Source organism: Panthera onca, chromosome D3, assembly GCF_046562875.1.
Source record: "Panthera onca isolate mPanOnc1 chromosome D3, mPanOnc1 haplotype 2, whole genome shotgun sequence".
Classification (NCBI taxonomy): domain Eukaryota; kingdom Metazoa; phylum Chordata; class Mammalia; order Carnivora; family Felidae; genus Panthera; species Panthera onca.
The window spans coordinates 25,391,534-25,417,774 of NC_138350.1; the positions used below are offsets into that span (position 1 = coordinate 25,391,534).

At 49.1% G+C, this 26,241-nt stretch overlaps 1 protein-coding gene across 1 annotated transcript in view; it reads right to left on the reverse strand.

Annotated features, from left to right (window-relative positions):
* MYO18B (myosin XVIIIB) overlaps nucleotides 1–26,241 on the reverse strand; it is a 241,782-nt gene that overhangs the window by 109,144 nt on the left and 106,397 nt on the right. The window contains exons 25-31 of the mRNA XM_078435320.2: nucleotides 22,431–22,550; nucleotides 22,006–22,114; nucleotides 17,993–18,117; nucleotides 13,164–13,318; nucleotides 8,884–9,007; nucleotides 7,880–8,080; nucleotides 3,351–3,461 (exon numbers count right to left, since the gene is read on the reverse strand). Of these exons, the coding sequence (XP_078291446.2) occupies nucleotides 3,351–3,461; nucleotides 7,880–8,080; nucleotides 8,884–9,007; nucleotides 13,164–13,318; nucleotides 17,993–18,117; nucleotides 22,006–22,114; nucleotides 22,431–22,550 (945 nt within the window). The remainder of the gene's footprint in view (nucleotides 1–3,350; nucleotides 3,462–7,879; nucleotides 8,081–8,883; nucleotides 9,008–13,163; nucleotides 13,319–17,992; nucleotides 18,118–22,005; nucleotides 22,115–22,430; nucleotides 22,551–26,241) is intronic.

A 26,241-nucleotide genomic window follows, 5' to 3' on the forward strand; every position in this document is an offset into this window, starting at 1 on the left:
GCCGAAGTGAATACCCCACGGCAACCGCTTTGCACACCTTTCCTACCAGCCTCTCTCCTACATGTCTCACCCTTCCCTTCGTCCTTCCTTTCCGTGCTATCAGTGACCCTACCTCACAGCTGGGTAAACTGAGTCAGAGAGAAGTTGTGAGGCACATGCTCCTAAGTCAGTTGCTGCTGAGAGCAGTTAGTGTTCTGTCTTCTTGCCCCAGCTTTTCTGCCACCCCAGACAGCCATCAGCTTTCCCACGTGGGTCGCTAAAACGATTGATTTCCTGCCACGGTGAGAGACACAGAGCAGGCCCTAGACGTGAAGTCCATGTGAGTGCCTGTCATAAGGATAAAAACACCTTTCTCTGACCTCACCCTCTCCCTTCATAAATCTATCCATGGAAAAGCCTCAGGAGGGTCTGGGTCACATCTCCGTCTCACTGGGGCCCTGGGTCAGGGCACCCGTGATGCTTTGCGACACTTTTAGAATGCGCCAGAAATTGTGCAACCTTCACCTGAGGGCGCTTGGGAAGGGACTGAGGGTTTCCATCTCCTGACCCACGGAGGGGAAAAAGCACTGATTGATGGTCACTTATGTAGAAAGCAAGTTCATTTCAGAACTTTCTTTTAACAGTGAGAGAAACAAGGCACTCTGTTTGTGTCTGCTGGTAGAGGGAAGACAGGCAAAGCTAAAACTCATTTTGAGAAATTCATATTTGAAAAACACACAAAAGAGGGGCGCCAGGGTGGCTCAGTCTGTTGGGCCTCCAACTTTGGCTCAGGTCATGATCTCGCAACCCGTGGGTTCGAGCTCCTGCATCAGGCTGTGTGGTCACAGCTCAGAGCCTGGAGCTTGTTTCTGATTCCGTGTCTCTCTCTGCCCCTCCCCTACCTGTGCTCTGTATCTCTCTCTCTCTCTCTCAAGAATAAATAAGCATTAAATTTTTTTAAATTTTAATAAAAAATAAAAAAGAAAAATACACAAAATACTAAGAACTATATATCAAGCAAGGCTAAGTTTCCTGTGGTGTGCTCTGTAGGATGCTTCCCCTTGGCGTTCACAAGTGTGATGGGTATGTAGGTGGAGGACGGAAGAAAGTCCACTCCAGAATCACTGAGTGTATCATTTCTTCAGTGCAAGACTTATCAGAGCCTTTGGCAAGTTCGTGTGCAGGAAGCTCTAATGGAGGCAGCAGCATTGCCCAAGGCTACCTTCTACCAATGCTTCCTAAAATGGCCTTCCAAGGTCCAAATGTTTGCAAAAGAAAAAAAAAAATTCAAATCTAGTATTTTGGTTAAGAGACTGGGCTTTGGCATGAGACAGGGCCTAGCTTGGCTACTTCCCGGCTGGGTAACTTTGGGCAATGCTACTTCACCTTTGTGAACTCTGGTTTCCTCATCTGCAAACCAGGACAATCGATGTTACAGAGCCCTTCAGAGGGGCAAAGAAGTGGGGCATAAAGAACCCAGCCTGGCGTGTGGCACCCACTGGGTGTTCAAAGACTCCCATCCGTTTCTCCCAGATATGTGGATCATGGAAAAGGAGGAAAAACTGGTCCCTCAATGCAAACCCCCAGCACTTTCCAGTTTGCAGGGTACTTCTCATTCTTTTCTCTCTTCTTCATAAGAGCACAGGAAGGTAGAACATTTTCTATTGTTGCTCCGATTTTACAGATGAGAAAACTGAGTCTCAGGGAGGTTATGGGACATCGAGGTCCGGAGGAGTCCAAAATCATTGGACTCTTTCCAGCCCTGGGGAGTTCGGGAAGGTATGCACTTGGCTCCTCGAGATGTGAACCCCCAGAGGGACTGAGCTTTCACGAGACCCACAAAAAACGTATTTGGAGACAAAGACAGGCAGCAGATACAGTAACATCACCCACTGGGGGTGAAGAATGGGCTCAGTTCTCAAACACCCCCCTGGAGTAAGGTCAGGGCACCACGGCGGTCAGATCCGCCCGAGGATGTGCTCAGCTAGCCTCCCGTCTCCTGCCAAAGCTCTGCCAATCACCGAGGCGCCCTTCAGCCCTGCCCAGGGCGATGCTCTTAGCTGTGAGCTCTGTGGGATGCCAAGTCCCCACCCCCTGCTTCTCTTGGATGGATTAATCACACAGTGACGCTTCCTAGCAAGGTTACAGGGTTTCTCCAATGCCCCACACTCGGTAGTTGATGACGTTGGGACTTGACCCAAGCCTCCATGACTCCGAGGAAAGCAGCGACATTGGCTTTCTTGTGCGTCTTATAAACTGGCCTTGAGTGACCAGCGCCGGATACAGAGCAAGGAGTCAAGGAATAGCGTGGATTTTAGTAGTAGTTGAAGCTTTTAAATCACTTTCCTAAGACGGCACAGTTGTTAAGGTGGAAAAGCAAAGATCCGGACAAAGAGTCTGCAAATTCCAACACCCAGACCCTCAAGCCCTACAGTCTGGAGGTCTCCGTAGACAGACCGCCCTGGGAGCTAATAGCAGGAGTCAGTTTTAGGAAATGCTCCTCAGCCCTTTCTTGGAGAGTCAAATGTACACAAAGCCGTGAAAGATCTGCAAGGGTCCCGCAGCGAGAAAACCTATTAACTGAGCCATGCCCCACAGCTTTCCAGCCACTCCACTGAAAGGACTCCTCTTAAATTCACATCAGTCAATGCGTCTGTAAGGGTGTATATCTCAGCACTGGTTATAATAACAGAAGATCTGAAAATCCTGAATGCCCAGCCACAGGAGGCTTGTTGAACAAATTACAGCACGTGCCTAACGTGGACTGCTTTGAAGCTCTTAACTATGTACATCAGACCGGTATTTACTGACATGGAAAGAGGAAAGAGGCCAAGGACAAAATGCCGAGTGAAAGGCTTCAAGAAAGCACGGCCCCAGTCGGGTGAAACGGTATCTCAACAAATATGTTATGTGTGTGTGTCGCATGACAGAGAGATACGAACTGGCTTGTAAAATAGTGGTAATGATAGTTTCTGGATGGTAAGATTTGAAGGGTTTATTGCTTTCTTATCCACTGTTTGAAAGGTCTGCAGGAGCTCGGATGACGCGTTAGGAAATTGTCTGCAAAGGAGACAGCCAGAAAGGATGGTCCCCTTCTTGAAACATGGAAGGCCTTCCCCAAGGCCTAAGCCACATGGAACTGTGGGCTTTGGGCAGAAATCTGGGGGTGATTATGCTTGACAGTTCCAGAGGCTTCTGGAAGCTCCAGAACCATATTTAAGAGAGGTACTTCTGCTCTAGCAGCCTTGACAGCTAAGGTCTTAGGTGGATACAAAAAGTCGGTCCCCAGGCTCTGGAGTGCACCCCCCCCCCCCCACTCTAAGGAAAATGGCACCCAAGACTGGACCTGCCAGGGCCCAAGGGGCACTTACCCGCTTCTGGCAGGACTGGCGGACATCTTCCAGCTCCTCCTCCTGGTCCTCACGGTCCTTCTGGTGCATCTGTTTCATCCGCTCGATCTCCAGCTCAAACCGCTGGCGGAGCTGGGGACAGCAAGGACAGCACATGAGGGTGACCCACACCAACCATGTCATCTGTGGTACTCCAGCTGCATTCTTCCTTTCTGGGATGCAGGGGTGAGAGTCCAGTAGCCCCCACACAGGTCCCCAGGGAGGTCAGAAATGGTAGATAAATAGCCCACATGCCGCCTCTATCCCCTCCTGTGGTCACTACAAACATCATTAATCTGTCAGGCTACTTTCTGCTGAGTTTAGATGGAAGAATGCTTCAGAATCCTTCTCGACAATTGTTTAAGTTTATTTACTTATTTTGAGAGAAAGAGAGAGAAAGCACAAGCAGGGGAAGGGCAGAGAGAGACGGAGACAGCGAATCCGGAGCAGATCCCGCACCGTCGGCCCAGAGCCTTGCGCGGGGCTCGATCCCACACACCGTGAGGTCATGATCTGAGCTGAAATCAAGCGTCAGATGCTTAACCGACTGAGCCACCTAAGAACCCGCTTCTCAACACTTTTAAGATGAGGCAGATGTCATAAAAAATTTTAAACAGTGGGGGGCACCTGGGTGGCTCAGTCGGTTAGGTGTCTGACTTCGGCTCAAGTCATGATCTCAGGGTTCGGGAGTTCGAGCCCCCCACCCGGCTCTGTGCTGACAGCTCGGAGCCTGGAAGCTGCTTCGGATTCTGTGCCTTGCCCTCTTTCTGGCCCTCCCCCACTCATGCTCTGTCTCTCTCTCTCAAAAATAAAATAACATAAAAAAGTAAAAAGAAAAAAAAATGAAGCATATGTGTCCTCTCTGGAGCAAAGCATCCGTGATGGTGTTTTGAATGAGTGGGTAGGTGGGCGGCTGGATGGTAAAACGAGTTTATTTATGAAGGTATGAAAGCCTCCAGGGGGAGATCACTTGCCCAGAATGTCACCTTGGACAATTCACTTTGCCTCTGATCACTCTTCTCTGCGGAAAACAATCACCTTAAAATGCATTATGAGAATTCAGTGAGATGGCCCGCGTAAAGCACCTAGTACATCGCCCGGCGCACGAATCTGACTTTCTCTTTTGAAAACAGAGAGGACTGCCCCCCTCCCTCCTGGAAGACGTAACGAACAGCTGTGTCCCGCGAAGGAGGTGAGTCTTTTCAATAAGAGCCTCCAAAACTTGCTCGCAGCTGACAAAGAGCTGCAGCGCATGATGTCTAAGCTGTATGGTGCTGTCTAGAAGGTTCTAGAATTGGAAGCAGCCGTCACGGGTTCCTGTTGCGGTTCGAGATTTTCCTTTTTTGATCTTTGATCCATGAGGGATTGACCCAAGCCCCTGCTTCTCAAATTCTGTGGTGTGTTAGAATTGAACAATACAATTTGTAAAAAAAAATTTGCATTTTTAGAGCTTCCCCCTTGACCTACCGCAGAATCTCCAGGGTCCAGGCTCCAAGAATCTATACTTTCCAGCTTTCTCTACTGTGGTGGTGAGGCAAAAGGATAGTGTACCACAGAGCCCTTATTACAGCTCCTGGCATAAAGTAAGCTCACATTAAATGTCAACCTCCTTCCTCGCCTCCTTTTAAAATGACAGGTTATGGGGAGATAATCCAAAACGAGGAGCTTAAGCAAGTAAATATAATATTTCCTTTTCTTTTTTTTCCCCAACCTCTTGGACACTCCTGACATCTGCGATACCACTTATGTCAAGCCTATATGAGTGAACATAAAATTCCCCGGGGAAAGTGCTATATTGTAATCCATAAATATCTCCCGGATGTCTACAAGGGCACAACGCCGCGTGGGGTTCTGGGCAAAGCTAAAGACGGATGGAAGTGTTGAGTCAGCCTTGCCTCCTGTGTAGGTTGAGGGTGGCGAATTAGGAAAGTTGCATTAACTTTCGGGTCCCTGCGGTCACAGGAGCACATTTCCGCTGCTGAGCGCCAAGGGGTGCTGGTGACATCTTAAAGAACCGACACAATTTTCCAAAGTGCCCACTTTATTCCTGACGCTGGGTGGCTATGGGAGCTGCGCGATCTTCCATATCCCTTAAAAATCTACACAGACATCCCACCTCCTTCGTGTACCTCCATGGATTCCTCGCTGGAGCTGGGGAAAGCCAGAGGGTTGAAAAGCCTCCCGTTTCGGGGTACAGATGAGGAGACTGAAGTCTAGAGAAAACAGGGAGCTTGCCTAAGGTCATGTCGACTGAGCTGCCTTGAGGACCCCATGTGGATGCGACCATACTTCAGCCACAGACCTTTCCTGCCTCTAGGCTTTTGTACTGGCTGTTCCTCCTGCCCGGAACTCTCTCCGTGCCAACTTGCACTCACCCTTCCATAAATGTCACTTCCTCCAGGAAGTCTTCCCTGATTGTTCCTCCCCCACCCCACCCCAGCTCCCAAGACCAGATCGGCAAGTTAAACTTCCTCTTAACACTCAGCATGACTCCAAACTTCCAGAAGGCAGAGACCACATCTGTCTTGTTTACAGCTACATGGCATGATGCAAAGTAGGCGCTTGATAAATTCCTGCCGGCTGAGTGAAGGGACTCTGCTTCCTGAACTGCTTCGGACTCTGTCCCTCCATGCCCACCACAAGCCTGGGCTCCACGCCAAGGGAGTGAGGGTAAGTGAGAAGCAAGGGTAGGCGCCCCGGTGCTCCCTCTCCTCCTTGCCCCCCGAACCACCACTCCTGTTCCTCACTTACCCAGAGCTGCTCAGGGTTCATCTGCTTTACATATTCATGCTATACCTGGGGCGCCTGGGCAGCTCAGCGGCTAAGTGTCCAACTCTTGATTTCAGCTCGGGTCATGATCTCATAGTTCGTGAGTTCAAGCCCCGCATCGGGTTCTGTGCTGACAGCATGGAGCCTGCTTGGGATTCTCTCTCTCTCTCCCTCTCTCTCTGCCCCTCCCTCGCTCTCTCCCCCCCACCCACCGCATCAAAAATAAGTAAACGTTTCAAAAAAGTATATATTCATGCTACCTAGTCACACTTTCTTGAAAAGGGGGTCCCCGACTTATAACCACTTTGAAATCACGGCAGCCTGAGAAATGCCCCAGGAGACATTGCTTCCCAGAGAAGCATCAGGAAACAGCTTTGCTTCCCCCACGAAAAGCTGGTTTGTTTCTACCTTGGGATAATAAAGAGCAGGCAGCTCACATTTCCTTTTTCTCTCTGGCCACCAGGAATTTTAGAGCAGGAACCATGAAGGCTGTAAGATCGTATGCTTTGTGGTTCTGTTTATGCATTCGCTGTCCCCCAAACTCCTTAGTGTCTGCTTTAGTGTGTGTTTCTCTGGCTTGGATTGCTTTATTTATAATGTTTCTGTTTTAGGGGTGCCCGGGTGGCTCAGTCAGTTGAGCATCCGACTTCGGCTCAGGCCATGATCTTGGGGTTCATGGGTTCCAGCCTTGCCCTGGGCTCTGTGCTGACAGCTCAGAGCCTGGAGCCTGATTCGGATTCTGTGTCTCCCCCTCTCTCTCTCCCTTCCCCCTGCTCACGCTCTGTCTCTCTCTCTCAAAAATAAATAAACATGAAAAATGTATATAATGTTTCTGTTTTATTATGCAGACATTCTATATGCTGCTTGAATCAATTCCTTTGTGGAATGGGGTGGGCATATCAACAGACAAGCCAACAAATAAAATCCTCATCTGATACCTCACAAAGGGTGCTGGAACTAGATAGAGTATTTGATATTTCTGCCTACTTCCCCTTAGTTATTTTGTGGTTCCCAGAGAGCTAGTGCTCCAATCTTCCTCGAGGCTGTGCACGTAACAGGTGTTCTGGGTGTGACGGAGTCATAGGGCACAGGCCCCAGTTCCCTGGCACCCTCTCTGTCTCTGAGCCTCAGCTTCCACATCTGTGAAGTGGGGATATACTGACATCTGACCATCTAAGGTTCTGGGGGAGATTCCTGAGATATGAGCCAAGGGCTGAGTCAGGTATACAGACGGCACTCAGTAAGCCTCAGATACCAGGCCAACAGCTATTTCTTGAGCACCAGCTAAGTACCTTGGCTCATTTTAGGCTCTGGGGAAGCCTGATCAGTAACATCAACAAAGCACCCTGCCTTCCTGAAACATTCTAATGGGGGAGAGCAGCATGGAGGAATTTTTTTTTAAATACTATCGAAGAAGATGATAGATACTGTAAAGGAGAAGACAGCAGCTGAGGGCATGGGAAGTGGACGTGGGGTGGGGGTGGGGCTGCTTTCAAGAAGGTGATCAGGGCAAGCTTCTCTGAGGTGACCTTGACGCTTTGCAGGATGGGAGGAGTGGGCTACATCATGGAGGACCCGAATGCCGAACCTGGAGGTTGAGAGAGTCTCAGGGGTAATCGGGAGCCATAGAAGAATGAGGAGCAGCTGAGTGAGGTGAGGCGTTGGTGTTGCCTTCCAACAACCCCCTACCGCACAGGAGCCAGAATGGGACAGGGCATCGGCCTGGGACAGGGCTTTCTTACCTGCTCCAGCTGCTTGATGGTGTTTTCTTGTTGACTCTGGATTTTCTCATGCTCCAGGGCGCTGGATTCCAGATTCCAGAGCCTCTCCTTCAAGCCCGCGACACAGTTTTCTCCCAGAGAGGACAACCCCAAGAGCTCCCGCTTATGGGCCTGCAATGTCTCCACCTCCTGCTTCAGCTGCGAGGTTTCCTGCTCTTTTTGCTGGAGACCAAAGGGGCAGCGATCTAGAGTCATGTGACCACATGCCCCATCCACCAGGGAACGCCTGACATCCCTACCTTGGCCTGGCAGCCCCAGCAGGCCGCCCCCCCTCCCCCGTGGGACACCAAGGGCTGCTCCCTGGGACAGCTCACACAGCACGGGTGGAGGCCTTTTGGGGGAGCAGTTACCACCCCCCCAGAGCTGGGCCTCAAAGCACATAAAGGGAGCGTTTGTCCATTTGTAAGCTGGGTATCTGCTGAGGCTGGGATGCAGACATTGGGGCAGAGAGGCAAGGTGTCCAGAAATGACTCGTTCAGGTTAGAAAGTCAGCTCCAAGGCCAAAGAACTTTGGGCTAGATCAAGAGGGAGCTGAATTCCAGGCTGAGAGCTCTTTTAGGGGTAGCAGGGAGCCACAGAAGGGTGAGGAACAAATGAGTAAGGTGCCTGTGTTGTACTACTTTAATAAAACCCCTCTGTGCTGGAAGCCTGCATCGTGCCCCTGGGTGGGGTGACAACGACCTCCTTCCTTGCCCAGCCTCTCCCACCTGCCAGGTGGGCACCTTGAGAGTGCTAGGGAGATCTCATTATCAATATCCCAACTACTTTTTGTTGTGTTAGGGCACCCTGGGATCCATGACCCCAGCTGGCGGGCAGACCGGCATACCCCCCCAGAGTTCTCTCCCCGTCACTATTTACTGCAGGTGCATGGCAGGGAATGGCGGGGGCAGGGGAGGTTCCCGGAAACCAGCAACTAAGAGCCAAGATGGCTCCATGTGCCCCCCCAACTCCACCCCATCCCTTACCTTCAACCGCTGCTGAAGCTGGCCCAGTTCCCATCGGACACTGGTGTTCTCCTGGGTCACTTTCTCTCGAAGACCCTTCTCAAACACAGACTCACCCAGGGCTTGGGCCAGCTGCATGTCAAACCTGTTCAAACAGAGCAGATGTCATGGCACTGGGGCGGAGGACGAGGAGGGCTGGAGAGAGGCGGTTAGCTTTCTGAGAACCGTGAGGCCGAGAGAGGGGGCCCCAGACAACAGGAGGTTTTGCTCCGTGCTTTTGCGTAAGGTTGCGGACGTGCGGTTGAAATTTGAAACGCCAGAGAGCAACTTTTAGGGTTTACGTGGAGTTTCGGCAAAAGTAATGGAGACTTACATAAAACACAACATGCATAAGTAAAAATAATAGAATAAAAGTATATACAGATATGGGAAAAGAATAAAAAAAAAACTTACAGAGCGATAGAAAAATTGCACCTATCTGGTTTGCCCATATATGCCAGGAAATAGTTAAATCTACAAGACCTAGGTTGCGGGGCGGGGGGGGGGGGTCTCACACTCATTGACCCGTGAAGGAGTGAATGCATATATCTGCACAAACAAGAGATATTTTACATTTTACCCCCTCTATATCATCTGGTTTGGGCACGCACACGTTGCATTAGAGCACTGTAATTACTGATAAAAGGTTGGACATTAATACATTCGGTGTGGTCCTCGTTTGTCATCTCAGAAAAAAAAACACAAAGACTAGCCTGTCCTCTTGGGGGCTGGCCAGGGAATTAGGAAATGACTCATTTGGGGGTTCCCTGCCCCTCCAGGATGGTGACCACTGGGTGAGAAGAACTTCCTGGATTCGATATCATTCCATGCAGTTACCTTGGTCCTATATCCCTATCACAGATGAGGAGATCAGTACAGGAGGCTTTGGCAAGCCTCAATAAGATGTGATCTTGGTCACTTGCCCTTGGCCCACACAGAAAGTGCCACTGCTCCAGGGACCTTGGTATGGCCAGAAGGGTTAAACTGGGCATGGGGTTGGGGTCTTAGTGAGAAGAAAGTTCCCCTTGTTACAAGATTATCCAATGTATCTTAAAGCTAGATGGTCATTCAAAGCCTCAGACTCTTGAGAAAGCCGATCATGGGTCACAGGAGGGGGTCCTCCTGTTGGAAGAGCCCAGGAGTTTTCTGATTGGCTGTTGGTGACATCATTCAAGAGGCGCCCCCTGCCGCCCCTGTGAATGGAAACATTGTGATGGTGATAATGACCCAGCAGTCCCAAGGTGCCGGGCTCTGGGCTGGGGTCCATGTGGTCTTTATAACAATTCAGCAAGAAACATGTATGTAATGATATCCATTTTATAGAAGAGGAAACTGAAGTTCAGAGAGGCAGAGTGATTCGCCCCTAAATTCCAAAGTGGCCGAGGTGGGCTTGAGCCCAGCTTCTCTACTGTCTCAGCTAGTCCCCCATCTAACTGGGGCAGGTGGGATAAGGCAGTGGGGGCCAGACAGTGACCGATGTTTCAGAGGAGACCTTGACTTAACAGGCCACCCGATGCCAAAGAATGGCTCCTAAGGACTCCAGCTTCTGGAACACACCGAACGACCGCCTGCCTGAGGCCAGAGGGATTCACACACATGCCTCACCCCACTAGAAGCAGGCCTGGGGTCTAACTTCCAGTATGTGTGGGAGTTGGTGAGCCCAGCGCAGGCCCCACCCCAAGGCAACAGGCTCGGAGCTCCATCGGCCCTCGGAACCGAGCTCTGTGACCCATGGGGTAACCGTGGCAACGATTAGCCAAGCCCAGATGGAGCCACTTTGGGCCACTCTGAACTTGGAAACCACGTTGGGGACAGGGAACTCCCCTGCATGGAGACATCAGTCCATCCAGGGCTCAGCAAACTAAGGAGGCGGCTACCTCTACGATTCGATTAAAGTTGGAGAGATTATGAAGAAGTATTGCTGACTTCTAGATCTTTCCCTCCCTATGGTTATTTTGCCGGGATTCCCACTTAGGCCTTTAGCCTCCCTGCTATATTGCTGGACCCCCTAGAAGGAAAATGGCTGCCATTTGCAACGAGCGTCAAAACATGAATTAACTTCTGCCAGGGGATGGTAGAGGGTAGGGAAGCATCACAGGACAGGTAAGTCTTGGAAGGAAGAAATGGGATCTTTCCCAGGAGGGCACCATGGGGAGGTTCTTGAGAGCCTGGAATGAAAGATTCTGACCAAGGGGGTCGGGAACGACCAGAGAGATGGAATTTTCTGACTGCATGACCTCCACAGAGAGCCCCCGGACCCCTCAGAGAGCGGAAACCCTACCTAGAGCCTCTCAGAACAGGAACAGAAGCCACAGATGAAAGCCAACGTTGTCACAGCTGGCAGAAACTCAGGGGATGTTAGAGTCCCCACCTCTCAGTTTGCAGATAGGGTCTGTCGGAGCTATTATTCAGCAAACAGGTGGCCTGCTTAAGTCAAGGACTCCTCTGAAACCTCAGTCTCTCTGGCCCAGAGAGGTGGTATCATTTGACAAGGTCACACAGGAACTGGCCAAGGAAAGACAAGGCCATTTTCCCCACTGCAAGGACAAGGTTCAGCCAGAATACCCCAGCAGGTGGAAAAGGAAACAGAGTCAGATTATCAATAAAAGATTAAATAGCCTCTCTCATTTGAGGGGGGCATGCTAACAACCCCCCAAAGACTTTTTGTTTTCACATGAAGAAGTCAGCTCAGAAAAGATCAAAGTGATAGGGCACCTGGGTGGCTCAGTCAGTTAAGCATCTGACTCTCAGTTTCGGCTCAGGTCATGATCTTGCAGTTTGTGGGTCTTAGCCCCGTGCCTGGGTCAGCACTGAGAGTGCAGAGCCTGCTTGGGATTCTCTCTCCCTCTCTCTGTCCTCCCCTGCTCGTGCTCTCTCTCTCTCAAAATAAATGAACTTAAAAAAAAAAAAAGAAAAAAAAAGCTCAGAGAGAAAGAATATTTAAAAAAATTTTTTTAATGTTTATTTTTGAAGGAGAGAGAGAGACAGAGCGTGAGTGGGGGAGGGGCAGAGAGAGAGGGAGACACAGAATCAGAAGCAGGCTCCCAGCTGTCAGCACAGAGCCCGACTCGGGGCTCGAACTCACAGACCGCGAGATCATGACCCAAGCCGAAGTCGGACGCTCAACCGGCTGAGCCACCCAGGTGCCCCATACAGGAAGAATATTTAATTATGCAGACCCAAGTTCAAAATCCGTGCCCCTCCCATGAAAATATAATTCAGCTTGCCACCTCTTGGAAAAGAAGTGCCTTGAGCAAAACCACATCCTAGTCACATTTTCCAGTATTTTTAGTCCAGACTGTCTAAAAGAGACTGTGTCTCGTCTATCATTAGAGGTGGTCTGACTCCAGACGGGACCCCTCCCTGCACACCCTCACCCTCACCAGCAAAGCTGCAGAACTCAGGCACAGCCAGGGTGTCCAGGGATTAGATGAGCATAGGCACTGAGGTTTCGCATGTGCAAACTCATGGGTACCCGTCTAGACTCTACCATTTGCTGAGCTATGACCACATCCCGACGGGAAAGCAAGCGTGGGAACCAGAGTGCAGGGTGCAGCTTCAAGGCTGGCATCTCGTTCATGCACAGGGCCATGTCTACGCCAGAAGTGCTCATGTGATCGGAGAGCCTAAGTGCCGACTGAAAAGGGAAGTGAGTCGATTTGGGGCCTCCCCCATTCTCTGGCCCCATTTTCCGCAACGGGGCTAGGAGCCGGGATTCAGTCTGTCGAGCCTACCAACCCCATCACTTAGTCCTCGCTACAATGGAGTATTCCCATCCCCCACCTAAGGATAAGGAACTGAGGCTGAGGGGGTTGGATGACTTCTCCAAGGTCATACAACTAGAGAGAGGCACAGCTCGGACTTGAACTGGGGTGGTCTGACATCAGCCCTTGCTCTCCCGCCCACCGTGCTCGGGTGTCCTCGCCCTCCAAGGCCATCTCTTCACTTGACAAAGGGGGGTGCTGAGGCCCAGAGAGGCCAAGAAAGCTCCCCGAGGTCACATGGTCGATTGGTTGCAGAGCGAGACTGGGGAACAGAAAAGAATGGCTTTTTGCTGCATGCTTGGGAGAAGCCTACAGGAGTAAGTGTGAGGGGTGGGGAGGAAAATGGGAGCAGAACAAAGGGTGAGGGGTTCCACCTTGTGGATGAGGAGCCCCGACAGGAGTGAGAGGGCTGAGGAGGAGAACCTGGAGACACCCAGGAGGCCCCAGCATCGACGCAGCCCGCCCTGGAGCCCAGCGACGGCGTGAAACGCAACTCACTTCTTCTGCTTCTTCTCGAGCTCGTGACTCCGGCTTTGCTGGTCCTCCAGCTGGAGGCGGGTGTCCTCCAGGTCACAGGTCAGATGGTGGCACTTCCTCTTTAGCTGGTGAGCCATTTTCTTGGCCCCCTCATAAGCGCTCTGCAGCTCCCCGAGCTGTGGGAGTGAGTCACAGAATGAGCTACCCCTCTCCACCCGCACTGGACGGGCTTTCCTCTTCTTCTTCTTTTTTTTTAATCACAACAGCGTTTTTATTTATTTATTTTTAATTTCATTTTTTATTTGTTAAAATTTACATCCAAATTAGTTAGCATCTAGTGCCACAATGATTTCAGGAGTAGATTCCTTAGTGCCCCTTGCCCGTTTAGCCCATCCCCCCTCCCACAACCCCTCCAGCAACCCTCAGTTTGTTCTCCATATGTATGAGCCTCTTCTGTTTTGTCCCCCTCCCTGTTTTTATATTATTTTTGTTTCCCTTCCCTTGTCTACTTCTTATTTCAAGCAGCTGCCATTTCTGAGGTGAGCACAGTGGGAAAGAGAACAGGTACTGGGGTCGGAGAGACCCTGTCTTGACCACTTTCTGCCTGTTTCCCAGGGAGGAAGCTACTTCTCTGACCCCGTCTGCTCAAGAGGTGAGATGGGGGGGGGGGGGTGATTCCATCAGTCTCTCAAGGTTGTTTTTAATTTTACTCAATAATCTTCCTGCCAAGGTGCCCCATAGAGTCTTTACAAGCCCTGCCTTCACAAGAAGACTGAGGACTGTATACCTAATAACCCCATCAGCCACCATCATCCCAGAACCCATGTGGGGATTAGCCATGGAGCAGCCAAAATGGCGGCCGTAGAAGATCTGGCCAGGAAATCTGAGAGATGGGCTCTGAAGGTTAGAGCAGTAAATGGCCCTTCCGACGGGCTGAATTACACGGGGATACACATGACCGTGAACAAACAGAAAAGCAAAGCCTCTTGCATCTTTCTCGAGGAACCCCCCCCCAAATGTCCTCGTTTGAATCTGGGAGAGAGGACAACTCAGCACACTCGCTTTGAAGAAATGGCCTCATTAAAGAATTTCTTTAAATAAGCAAAACTCTGAGTTAATGAAGCCTGTAATTCTAAATTCAGTATTTGACGGCAAATGGGATGTTTTCTTATATTCTGCTGCTCAGGAAAGGTTGCAGCTTTATTACTTTTTAATGCAGCATGAATTGCCCGCCCCCCCCCCCCCATTCCTTGGGGAACCTGACCCGCCTTTATAATTTGTTATTAAAGAACTGTGCTATTTTCCTGCAGTTGGGTTTAGCCACAGCTCAGGATGTTCTTGAGGAGTAGACATAATGCCCTTCTGGGAAGTGACCACTAAAACCATCAACACCATGGAGGATCCTGAGTTTCACTGCCATTATTTATCAAATCCCATGTGATCTCACCCTGGCCCACCTCCGCAGGTGATTACACTATGCTTTTCTCTCACACTGAGGAGATAGATATAGATTAGACATAGATATAGATATAGATATAGATGTAAATATAGATATAGATAATGGCAAGACAGGCAAATATGGCCTCCATTTTCAAGGCGCTTACCACTAAAGGTGGGGAGGGACCAAGAAGTAAGCAGATAATTACAATACACCATGATGAGTTTTATACTTGGGGACCCAATTCAGAGGCACCCAAACAATCCGTATCAGCAGAGACTTCCTGGCAGGAAGGACCTGTAAGCTCAGATCTTAAAGATAGTTGAAAGTATCCAGGTAGGGGAGAGAGAGTATTCTAGGAAAAGGAAACAGCATGTGCAAAGGCCCAGAGGTGAGGAAGAACAAGGCAGTGCAATGGAACAGGACAGACAGCCCAGAAATAAACTCAGAGAAATCTAGAAAAGTGGTCTTTCACAAAGGGGCAAAGCTGATACAATGAGCCAAACAGTCTTTTCTACAAACGATACTGGGACAACTTGGTCATCCACACGCAAAAAAAAGAGAATCTTAACACAGATCTCACACCCTTCACAAAAATTAACTCAAAATGGATCATAGACCTAAATGTAAAATGCAAAACCTTGAAGTTCCCAGAAGATAATGTAGAAGAAAACCTTTATGACCTTAGGTTTGGCAATGACTTAAAAAACATTTTTAATGTTTATTTTTGAGTGACAGACACAGAGCATGAGCAGTGGAAGGGCAGAGAGAGAGAGAGAGAGAGAGAGAGAGAGAGAGAGAATCTGAAGCAGTCTCCAGGCTCTGAGCTGTCAGCACAGAGCCTGACACAGGGCTTGAACTCACAGAGTTCGAGATCATGACCTGAGTCGAAGTTGGATGCTTAACCGACTGAGCCACCCAGGCGCCCCTGGCAGTGACTTTTTAGAAATGCACAAAAGCCATGACCCATGAAAGAAAGTTTATAAGGTGGACTTCATTAAAATTTTAAAAAAATTCCATGCTGCAAAAGACACAATCAAGAAAATGAAAAGACAAGCCACAGACTGGGAGAAAATATTTGCAAAAAAGCCTGTCAGATAGAGGATTGTTATCCAAATTATACAAAGAACCCTTAAAATTCAACAAGAAAACAACTCAATTTTAAAAATGGGACAAAGATCTTAGCGGTAGAAAGAAATGAGCTATCGGGGTGCCTAGATGGCTCCGTTGGTTGAGCATCCAACTTGATTTAGGCTCAGCTCACGATCTCGTGGTCCTGGGATCGAGCCCTGCATGGGGCTCTGCACTGAGCATGGAACCTGCTTGGGATTCTCTCTCTCTCTCTCTCTCTGCCCTTCTCCCCTGCTCTCTCTCTCAAAAAATTTTTTTTACAAAATGAGCCATCAAGCCACGGAAAGATGTGGAGGTAACTTAAATGCACATTACTAAGTGAAAGGAGCCAGTCTAAAAAGTTTACATGCTATAGGATTCCAACTATAGGACGTTCTGGAAAAGGCAAAAGTATGGAGGGATGAATTGGTAGAGGGGTGTACTGATAAAGCAGAGAGGATTTTTATGGTAGTGAAAATACTCTATAAAGCTACGATGGTGGATACATGCCATTATACATTTGTCTAAACCCACAGAACGTACAACGACAGGAGGGAACCCAACATAAACTATGGACTTTGGGTGATGATGATGTGTTAATGTAGGTTCATCCATTGTATCAAGTGGACCACTCTGGTGGGGGATGTTGACCATGCAGGAGGCTATAAAGGGGAATCACAGGAAAGTACCTTCCGCTCTATTTGGCTATGAGCTTTAAACACGTGAGTGTGGTTGGACCCGGTGTGCTAGGGCTGGTATACCCACTTAGGAGAGCGGATTCTCCTCCCAGTTCCACACCCAGTGATATCACAATGGTAGGTGGAAACTGTCCCCTGTATGCCATGGACATTGGAAATTGGCAAATGCTACCCATCGGGGTATTTATTTTCAGAGGGCCAGTTGCTAGCACACCGCTGGTTGAAGGGTAGACTGGTCAGAATGTACAAATAGGGGTAGTTGGAGACAATGCAACACAGGCAAAGAGACTATCCCTCCATTCACCTAGAGAACACGAGAGACAAATACATTATATTTGTAACATCCAGCTGCACATTCAAGAAAGAAAGGAAAATTTGGGGATATCCAAAATGCAAAGGACACAAAACGAAAGCAGTAATCTTAGATGCTGATACTCTGGCAGACAGGGTGGAGGAGAAGACGAGCAGCGGAAAGATCCAGAAATAACACTGAAGATAATGGCTGTGTTTGAATGGCCAGACAGGGGCGAGAGACAAAGCCTCGGGGGCACAGAAGATGAAAAGTTGGAATGAATACCCCTGCATTCATTCAGGACCCTCAAAGACCTGGGCCTTGGGGCAAGGGGACAGGAAATGATCCACCCACTGGCCTGGATGGTCAGAAAACCTGGTGCACTCTGGCTCTGGGTGGGGGAGAAAGTATTCCCCTAAGAAATCCAAACCCCGGGTCTGTGCCTCGGGGGGGTTTAAAGCTCCAAGTGGCACCTGGCACAAGTTGCAACAGTCTGAAACAGAGAGAATGTCACATAGTCTCAGGGGCTGCTCTAGAAGACAAGGCAAAAGTGTCCCATCTCGACAGAGACACCCACAGCCCTGTAAACAGAACTGCCATGAAAAGCAGTAAAAAGTTTTTTAAAATTTCAAAGTAAGATCAACTGACAATACAAAATAACGAAACACACACACACACACACACACACACACACACACAATTCACCGTAAGACAGGAAGCAAAAGGAACATTCCACCATGCGGACCACCTGGGGTTCCCGTGGCAGGAGTAGAGGGGCATGTTGAAGATGAGCTCACAATCAAAACTGACAAAACACTCAAGAAAACAATCTGCCCTGAGAGTCAGCGTAATTTGCAAAGACAGAACAGTCCAAAAGAGACTCTGAAAGATCTCTTGGCCTCAGTGTGGCAGGTGGTTGAGGGGAGAGGCTGGAGGCAAGGAGACCAAGCAGGAGGCTGTTCCTCTGGTCTAGATGAGAGATGGAGGTGGCAGATTGAGGCAAAGGGAATGGATAAGATTTGACTATTCTAAGGGCTTATTAAAATCATTTTATAGAAGAGAAGATCTGAGGCCCAAGATCTGAGGTTCTTTATTCCAGAGTATTCTTCCCCATGTAGAACACGCACACATAGACAAAGTATTTCCCACCTCCCACAGAGACTCGCATTTGTAACAACAGTGGAGGTGCAAAAACATGAAATGGGGGTGCTCTCTTTCTCCCTCCCCAGGTTCGGCCAATACCTTGAACGGTGGAGGTAGGAACCTGACCAATCTGACATTCTTGGGACCCAGACTAGCTACAACCTCTTACCTTCTGCTCCAGCTCTTTCCTGGATGTCAACTCAGAGTCCAGCCTCTCTTCAAATTGCTGTAGACGCTTCCGCAGGAAGTTGTTCTCCATCTGAGCACAGTCGAACCTCATCATCCATTCATCTGCTATTTGACAAAGTCAGGGAGGCCGGGATGGGAGGCTAGGTGAATCAGGGTGGTTCTCTCACACTCTCTTAGCTCTTTGATCATAATTTCACAGTTTAGAGTTCCTGAGGCTTGATCTTGGACTTTAGGTTAAGAAATTCTGCTTTAAGTCCAAGTTTTTTTTTTTTTAAAAAAAACACTTCTTCCAGGAAGCCTGTCCTGACCACTTCTGGTTGTCTAAAGTCATACTGTTCAATTCCTCTACAAGCATACATATACTTTCCTTCTTCCAAGGAAATCCCATGACCTTTGAGGACCGGAGAGATGTTTTAGTCATGTATAGATCCTCAACACCCTCTAGGAGTGTCCCCTACCCACACAGAATATTTCCCCATATGTGATGATACAAGTTCACCAACTGGAATCACCTTACTGGCCAACCACCTTGGGTGGGATAGTACATACGCAGTGACTTTTGGTTAAATTATTTAATAAACATTGAATAATAATTAAGGAATCTACTGAATACATAGCAACAGAGGCATTGGTCCCAAGTTGTCTCTATGAGAGAACAATCCCTTGATTTAGTCAAAAAAAAATCACTTGCTGACGTGATGAAAACTGTTTGCATGAATAGAATGGGCTAGACCAGGTTAGGATGTCTTTGGATTTTCTGAGTAATAGAGTAATGCCCCTTAAGGTAATGGAGCTGTGGGAGACATTCCATATGTGGACAGCTGAAGATAGAGACCACTTCATTCATCTTTCCATCCGTCCATCCATCCATCTCTCCATCCATCCATCCACCCATTCCTCTTACCATCCATCCATTCATCCATCCATCATCCATCCATCCATCCATCCATCCATCCATCCATCTCTCTGTTCATCCATCCCATTCATCCCATCCATCCATTCATCCATTCCATCTCTCCATCCATCCATCTCTTCATTCATCCCTCCATCCACCCATCTCTCCATCCATCCATCCATCCATCCATCCATCCATCCATCCACCTGTCCATCCATCCATTCCTCTCACCATCCATCCATCCATCTATCCATCTATCCATCTATCCATCTCTCCATCCATCCACCTGTCCATCCATCCATCTCTTCATCCATCCATCCATCCATCCATCCATCCATCCATCCATCCACCTGTCCATCATCCACCCATCATACATTGTTCAATCTACCATGCACTGAAATGCCCACTGAGCAACACTACTTCATACCAGGCACAAAGGATAATGAAACAGATAAGAAACCACTGTATCTTCCAGCAGAAATCTAGTGGGGGAGACAACATACAAAAAGAAAGCTGCAATCTAGAATGATCAGAGCTCTCGTAAGGCAAGCTTAGGGAACTCCAGAAGAGAATTCAAACTCATTAAAGCAGCAAATGTTTTTGTTCATCATTGTGTCCACAGGACTTACTACAATGCCTAGCATATCATAAATACCTCATAACTTTCACTGGATAGGTGATGGATATTAGGGTGGATGGATAGGTCAGTACTGGGATGGACAGATGGAAGGAAGGAAGGAAGGAAAGAAGGAAGGAAGGAAGGAAGGAAGGAAGGAAAGACTCTTGGATAGATGGTAGGACTGAGGTCTTAGAAGAGGTGACCCCAATAGGGACTCCCACATAAGTAACCCAACCAGGGTGATATAGTTGTAAGGAGTTAGAGCTTGTTCGAGTTTCCACTAAGGTAAATAATATCATGGTGGGAAAAGTATCCTGTCTCCCCACCAGGATAAAAAAAAAAAAAACTCAAACAGCAGATAGCTGCAAAAGGAGGAGAAAGCAGAAAGCATTTCCGCACCTGTGCATGTGTTCTGCGCTAAGATGTGCTACAGAGCAGGTGGTAGGAGTTGTCAACATGAGCAGAGGAGAAAACCATTCTCCATTCTTCAACACTGCTTTCTCCTGCCAACGCCCCTCCCTGGGGCCGGGGGGGGGGGTGCATTCTTTTCTTTAAAATAATTTTTTAATGTTTATTTATTTATTTTGAGAGTGACAGAGCACACGAGCAGGGGAAGAAGGGCAGAGAAAGAGGGAGAGAGAATCCCAAGCAGGCCCCTCGCAGTCAGTGTAGGGTGTCCGGTGGGACTTCGAGCCCACGGACCATGAGATCACGACCTGAGCCGACATCAAGAGTCGGAGACACCATAAAAGGGCCTCTTCAGATACCCCACCATGCATGGTGGGAAAACAGCTACGTTTTTCATAATTGATACTCCGGCTCCATCCATTGAGGAGCTGTGGTGGCATTGCTCGGGTGTGATTAAAGTGTTTTATTGCTCCTTTTGACTTTCCTATATTTAACATTTTTTCCTGTAATGAGCATGTATTGCTTTCCTAATGGAAAACAAAATATTTGTAGATTGGCTTCCTGGAATGAGCCTCCAGGGCTGAGAGCCTCTATAGCATCGTGACGAATGTGCTCGCGAGCTCAGCACGCCTCCCCCTCCCATCCAGTTCCCAGATCCTCCCAGAGAAAAATGAACTGGGGACTAGCGTGGGGGGTCTCAGTCCCAGTCGGGACGGAACTGGGGCCATGCTCTTCTGGGGGAAACTTTGCTGTCCTACCTCCTGGTTCTGTAAAAACCCATTTCCTCTCTCCCTGCTTGTACTGAGTGTCGTGTGCCAGAGAACCCCCAAACTCCTCTGTAAACGCCTGTCCTGGGGGTGGGGGTGGGGGGCAGGAAGACAGGAAGCAAGAGGGGAGTGAAAAGCAAACGCACTTTGCCTCTTCACCGCCTCCTGACCTCCGTTCCTCTGAGCGTCCCTGACGTTTCTAGGGCATACATCCTCTGGGGGCATGGAAGAAAGAATGTCAACGTTTTATAAAAGCTGACAGACACACCGGGCATCCTTGTCCCCTGACTCATTTAGGCTGGGGAGAGGAGTTGACGGAGATGTCACCATGCCCGTTGAACCATGAGATGTGAGCCCCCAGGCAACTCCAGAAGCCCGGCTCCACCAGAAAACCCCGGCTCTGCTGAGCACACCTAACCGCTGGGCAATTCAGGGGCCTCAGCTTCTCTCCATCCAGTAACTGCTGAGCGCCTGGCACCGCTCTCAAATGGGGATGGTATGGGGCACGTGGGTGGCTCAGTCTTGATTTCAGCCCAGGTCATGATCTCGCGGTTCCTGAGTTCGAGCCCTGCGTTGGGCTCTGCGCTAACAGTGAGGAGCCTGCTTGAGATTCTCTCTCTCTTTCTGTCTCTGCCCCTCCCCTGCTCTCTCTCTCTCTCTCAAAAATAAATAAACATTTTTCAAAATGGGGAGGGTAGTAGTTTCTGTGCCACAGCCTACGAACATGGATGGATGATGACCCCACTACAGCATTAGCAGTAAATAAAGTCGCCATGCACGTGGCGTTAACCGCTTTCCATCAACCGCCTTTCCTATCAATCCATCTATCTGAAAGACGAGGGAGCCAAAGCACACATTTCTCTGCCCAAAAGCCACCCACCTCAAAGAAAGTCAAGTCCAGATTCAAATCCAGAAATGCCATTTCACAGATGCTGCGTGTAACCATCGAAATGCCTTAACCTAAAATCCATGTATCAAAACTATTCATGTAATTGTAAAGGGGCCTTGCCATAGAGTCACTGTTGTTTGGGTCGTTCTTTGCGTTATTACTGACCTGTACCTGTCACCTTGATAAAGCACTATCTGGGATATTGTTGGGTTCTGTTTAATGTCTGCACCAGACCGGAAGCTCCAGGAGGGCAGAGCTGTGGCCGTTTGCTCTGACAAAATGACAGCCCCTGATGCAGCCTCTAGGGCATACTAAGTGCTCAGGGCGAACGACTGCATGAACGAACGAATGAATGGAACAAAAGGACGGCATGTTTTTCACCCCTGTCTAATCCCGAGAGTCCCGGTTTGCTTACCTCCTCCTGTGTGGCTCCTTTCCAAGTCACCCAACTGAATTTTCTGCTGCGCTTCTCCCAACTGCTTCTGTACTTCTCCCAAATTCTTCTGGACTTGCTCATACTTGCTCTGGAAGAAAGGCCCCAGGGTGTCAAACTGGAGCCCAGTGCAGCCTGGGCCTGGCCATCCCCCCCGCCCGCCCATGGTGGCTTGGTAACCAAGGACTGTCTACCCTTTACATAGTCCTCATCCAGGGCACCTCCAAGCTCAAGGCTTAGGAAGACACAAATGTCCTCCAGGACCTTGAACATGAGAGTCAGTAAGCCACCGCCTCTTGCTTATAGGCTTCCGGCTCCCACATGTGAGCAGACAAGGAGGCGGGTAGACCCAAAGGCTCCCAGCCACCCTGCTCAGCCACACCCGCCACCACCCCTGGGCCACCCACCTTCAGCTCCTGGACCTCCCGGAAGGCCCGCAGCCGCTCTGCCCGCTCACTCTCTAGCACCTGGCAGGCCACGTCCCCTCTGAAGTGCTCATCAGCCAGCTCCGCGGTCAGTTCAGCAACCTGGAATGGGAGGGTTACAGCAGAGTCACTCGTGGTGAGGGGACATCATCTCTTCTCCCCCGGGGCACCCTCCACAGGGCCAGCCCGGACAAATCACGGGCTCTTGTGGCAAAAGGGCATCTCCGTGTAATGAGGCGGTTCGGGGTGTGATGGTCAGAATGTTATTGGTCCCGATGTGTTAGAATTCTTGGCCCAGTGTTCACTAGCTGTGTGACTGCCCCACGCAAGATGCCTGTCTGATTCACGGTTTCCTCAGCTTTAAGGGGTGGGCATGACTTAGAGAATTGTCTTGACAATTAAATGAGATAATCCACATAAAGTTAGCACAGTGCTGGCACGTAGTAAATGTTCAATTAAAGGAAGTTATCCTGGGTGGCTCAGTCGGCTGGGCGTCCAACCCTTGATTTCAGCTCAGGTCATGATCCCAGGGTGGTGGGATTGAGCCCCACACGGGGCTCCACGCTGAGTGGGGAGCCTGCTTAATATTCTCTCTCTCCCTCTGTCCCTCCCCCTGCTTGCTCTCTCTCTTAAGAAAAATAGAAATTAAAAAAAAAAAAGTTATTCTAACAGAAGCTCTCCTTACCCATCCTTCAGCGAGCCATTTTGCTGGACGGATCAATGGGCTCCCCTTGGTAAGACACGCAGGTGCTCACCACACAAGAGCGCCCTCAGCTAGGAAACCTCTCTGTGGCTCCCCGTGATCTATCTGCCTCCACCAGGGGACAGCCATGCACACCCAGTACTGGTCGTGCGTGTTCCCCACCCATTTATGCCTGTCGCATTTCTGCTGTAATTACCGATTCAATTAGCTCTTGTATATACCTATGAAACACGACCAGGCCAGGAGTTTCCACGAAAACTAAATGGAACGCGTTGGAAGAAATAATACAAGTTGCTTCTCAAAACTCTTAAAATCTGTGGGACACCTGGGTGGCTCAGTCGGTTAAGCTTTCAACTTCAGCTCCGGTCATGCTCTCACGGTTCATGAGTTCGAGCTCCGCATCTGGATCTCTGCTATCAGCACAGAACCCGCTTCGGATCCTGTCTCCCTCTCTCTCTGTCCCTCCTCCTCCTCCTCCTCCTCCTCCTCCTCCTCCTCTCTCTCTGTCTCAAAAAAAAAAAAAACATTAAAAAAACTCTTAAAATTTGTTTTTTTAATGTTTATTTTTTCTTGAGAGAATGGAGACAGAGTGCAAGTGGGAGAGGGGCAGAGAGAGAGAGAGAGAGAGAGAATCCCAAGCAGGTTCCACGCTCAGCACAGACCCCAACACAAGGCTCAATCTCAAGACCACAAGATCACGGCCGGAACAGATATCAAGAGTCGGACACTCAACCGACATGAGCCACCCAGGTGCCCCCAAACTCTTAAAATGCTAATTTTTAAAATGCATGTGTCTCATCAAACAGTTTCAGGTGCCAAACTTATTTTTAAAAAAGGAACTAAAAAATTCGGCTTATGCATTCAAACTATTTTTCCATTTGCTCTGCTTTAATGATATCAAAGCTGGAAATCACACGGTCACGTGTTAGGGGCATGGTTTAAGAAAGGAAGAATGTCTCAAGTCAGGTGCTCATACTCTGAAGGCTGTGGTCCAGAAATAGCGTGAGTTGTAGTCATGTTCAGGGGCAAAAATAAAAATGTTTATATCTTAATGAAATCCAACTTGCGCTGACTTTTCCCCCCATCAGTGACCAACTACAGATGCCAGATGGGTCAAGGCTTCTGTGTTATTACTGTCCCAAAGTGCAGCCTTCCAGGTTCAAGGCTATGCCAAAGCAAATGAGGTGAGAACCCGGGAAGTGGACTGTTTATGACCAAGAGGCTTAGAAATGACCTTACGCAGCAGGGTCGCTTGGGAAACGGAGACTCCCTCCATGGGGGCAGTGGTCAAAGTCAAGACAGGGAAGGAAAAGAAAACAATAGAAGTAAGGCATGGGGTTCAAGTCCAGACACACTGAGTGACCTTGGACAAATCCCTTCTTCTCTTGAGCTGTGAAACACACTGCATTAAGGACTGTCTATTGTCCTGCTGGCATTCCCATCTGATACCACAACTTCATGTCATGACTGAAGATGTCTACACGCTTCACTCTCCCATGAGACCCTGTGTGTGGCACCAAGGAGCGGCTGTGGGGTGTTGTCACAGACACCAAGTGGCCCTTCCGGCGTGGAATCCACCTGCCCCCCCCCAAGCTAGTTCCCATCAATACCATCAGCTCATAGGTGGTCTCAAAACTCATTCCTCCGCCCCATGAAGAAGGCAGATGAAGATCTGTATGTTTCGACATGAAAAACAAAAGCAAAAACAAGATATATGGCCAACGGTGGGGGAGAAAAGCAAAGTGGCAGAATAGGACGTTTGGCCCGTGCTCGTTTTTGTTTTCTTTCTACTTGTACAGAAAAAGGCACTCTCAAACTGTATAGGGATTTTTTTTCTTGTTTTCCTAGAAGGGTGTGGGCTCACAGAGGACTCCGGTTTCTTTACGATGCATCTCTGCACTGCTGGTAATCAGAAGAGCACAAAACAAATATCTTAAAAAAAATAGTCCCCCCAAATTGAGCTGCAAACAAATAAACCAGAGCTGCTGCTCTGCACGTTCTATGCTGCCCTCCTTTTTCTCCCCTCCACCTGCCCATTGGCTTCCCGTCTTGGTGACCACACCAGTAGCTGCTCAGACTTATGTGTGCCTTTTATAGAAATGGGGTGGGGGGAGAGGCTTAGGGGGAGCATTCTGAAGTCACACAGCAAGTGAGTGGCAGAGCTGGGACGGGAGCCCAGATCCCTCTGGTCCAAGTAACCGCCACTTAACAAGCCAGGGGCTCTCCCAGGGTGCACCGGGCTGTCTCTGGGGTGGGGATTCTGTTTGCTGTTCCTCCCACTGTCATCTTTAAAGTGTTCTGGGGGAAACATTTGCCCTGCAGTCCCCTGGGATGGCTGTTAAAATATTCCCAGTATATTCCTCAGTAGTCCCAGAACGCCCACACCGTAACCTCTGTGGTGGGACCCAGGGATCTGAAGTTCAACACACTCCATGGTTGTCCTTAAGCACAACCAAGCTTAAGAATTACTGCCATAGAGGCCCTGGGTGGCTCAGTCGATTAAGTGGCCAACTCTTGGTTTCGGCTCAGGTCTTGATCTTGAGGTTCGTGGGTTCGAGCCCCGCATTGGGCTCCGTGCTGAGAGTTGGAGCCTGCTTGGGATTCTCTCTCTCTCTCTCTCTCTCTCTCTCTCTCTTTCTATGCCCCTCCCTTGCTTGTGCTCTCTCTCTCCAAAAAAAAAAAAAATTAATAAATAAATAAACTTTAAAAAAAGAACTGCTGGCATAGAAATTGCCAGAATCTCTTCCTAATCTTGGCCTCACACCTGGCTTTAGATGGGTTAGATTTCTTTATGGGCACACAACAGCACTGGCACTGGGGGAGCGATCGTTTGCACTTGGCTCTGAACACAGGCTGGTACGATCCAGGAACGCCCAGACCATGCCCCTGATCCCCGCCTTTCCATCCCCACCACCAGCATCGATCCTAAACACCAGGATCGTGTTCTCTCCGCCTTAGACAATTAGTACGAAATTTCATTTGTGCTAATCAGCCTGAGCAAAGGGAGCACAACATTAATTTAATGCATTAATTTTGAGTTCTACACAATCCAAGTCTGGAGTCCAAAGGACAATTAGTCCTCTCAGATTA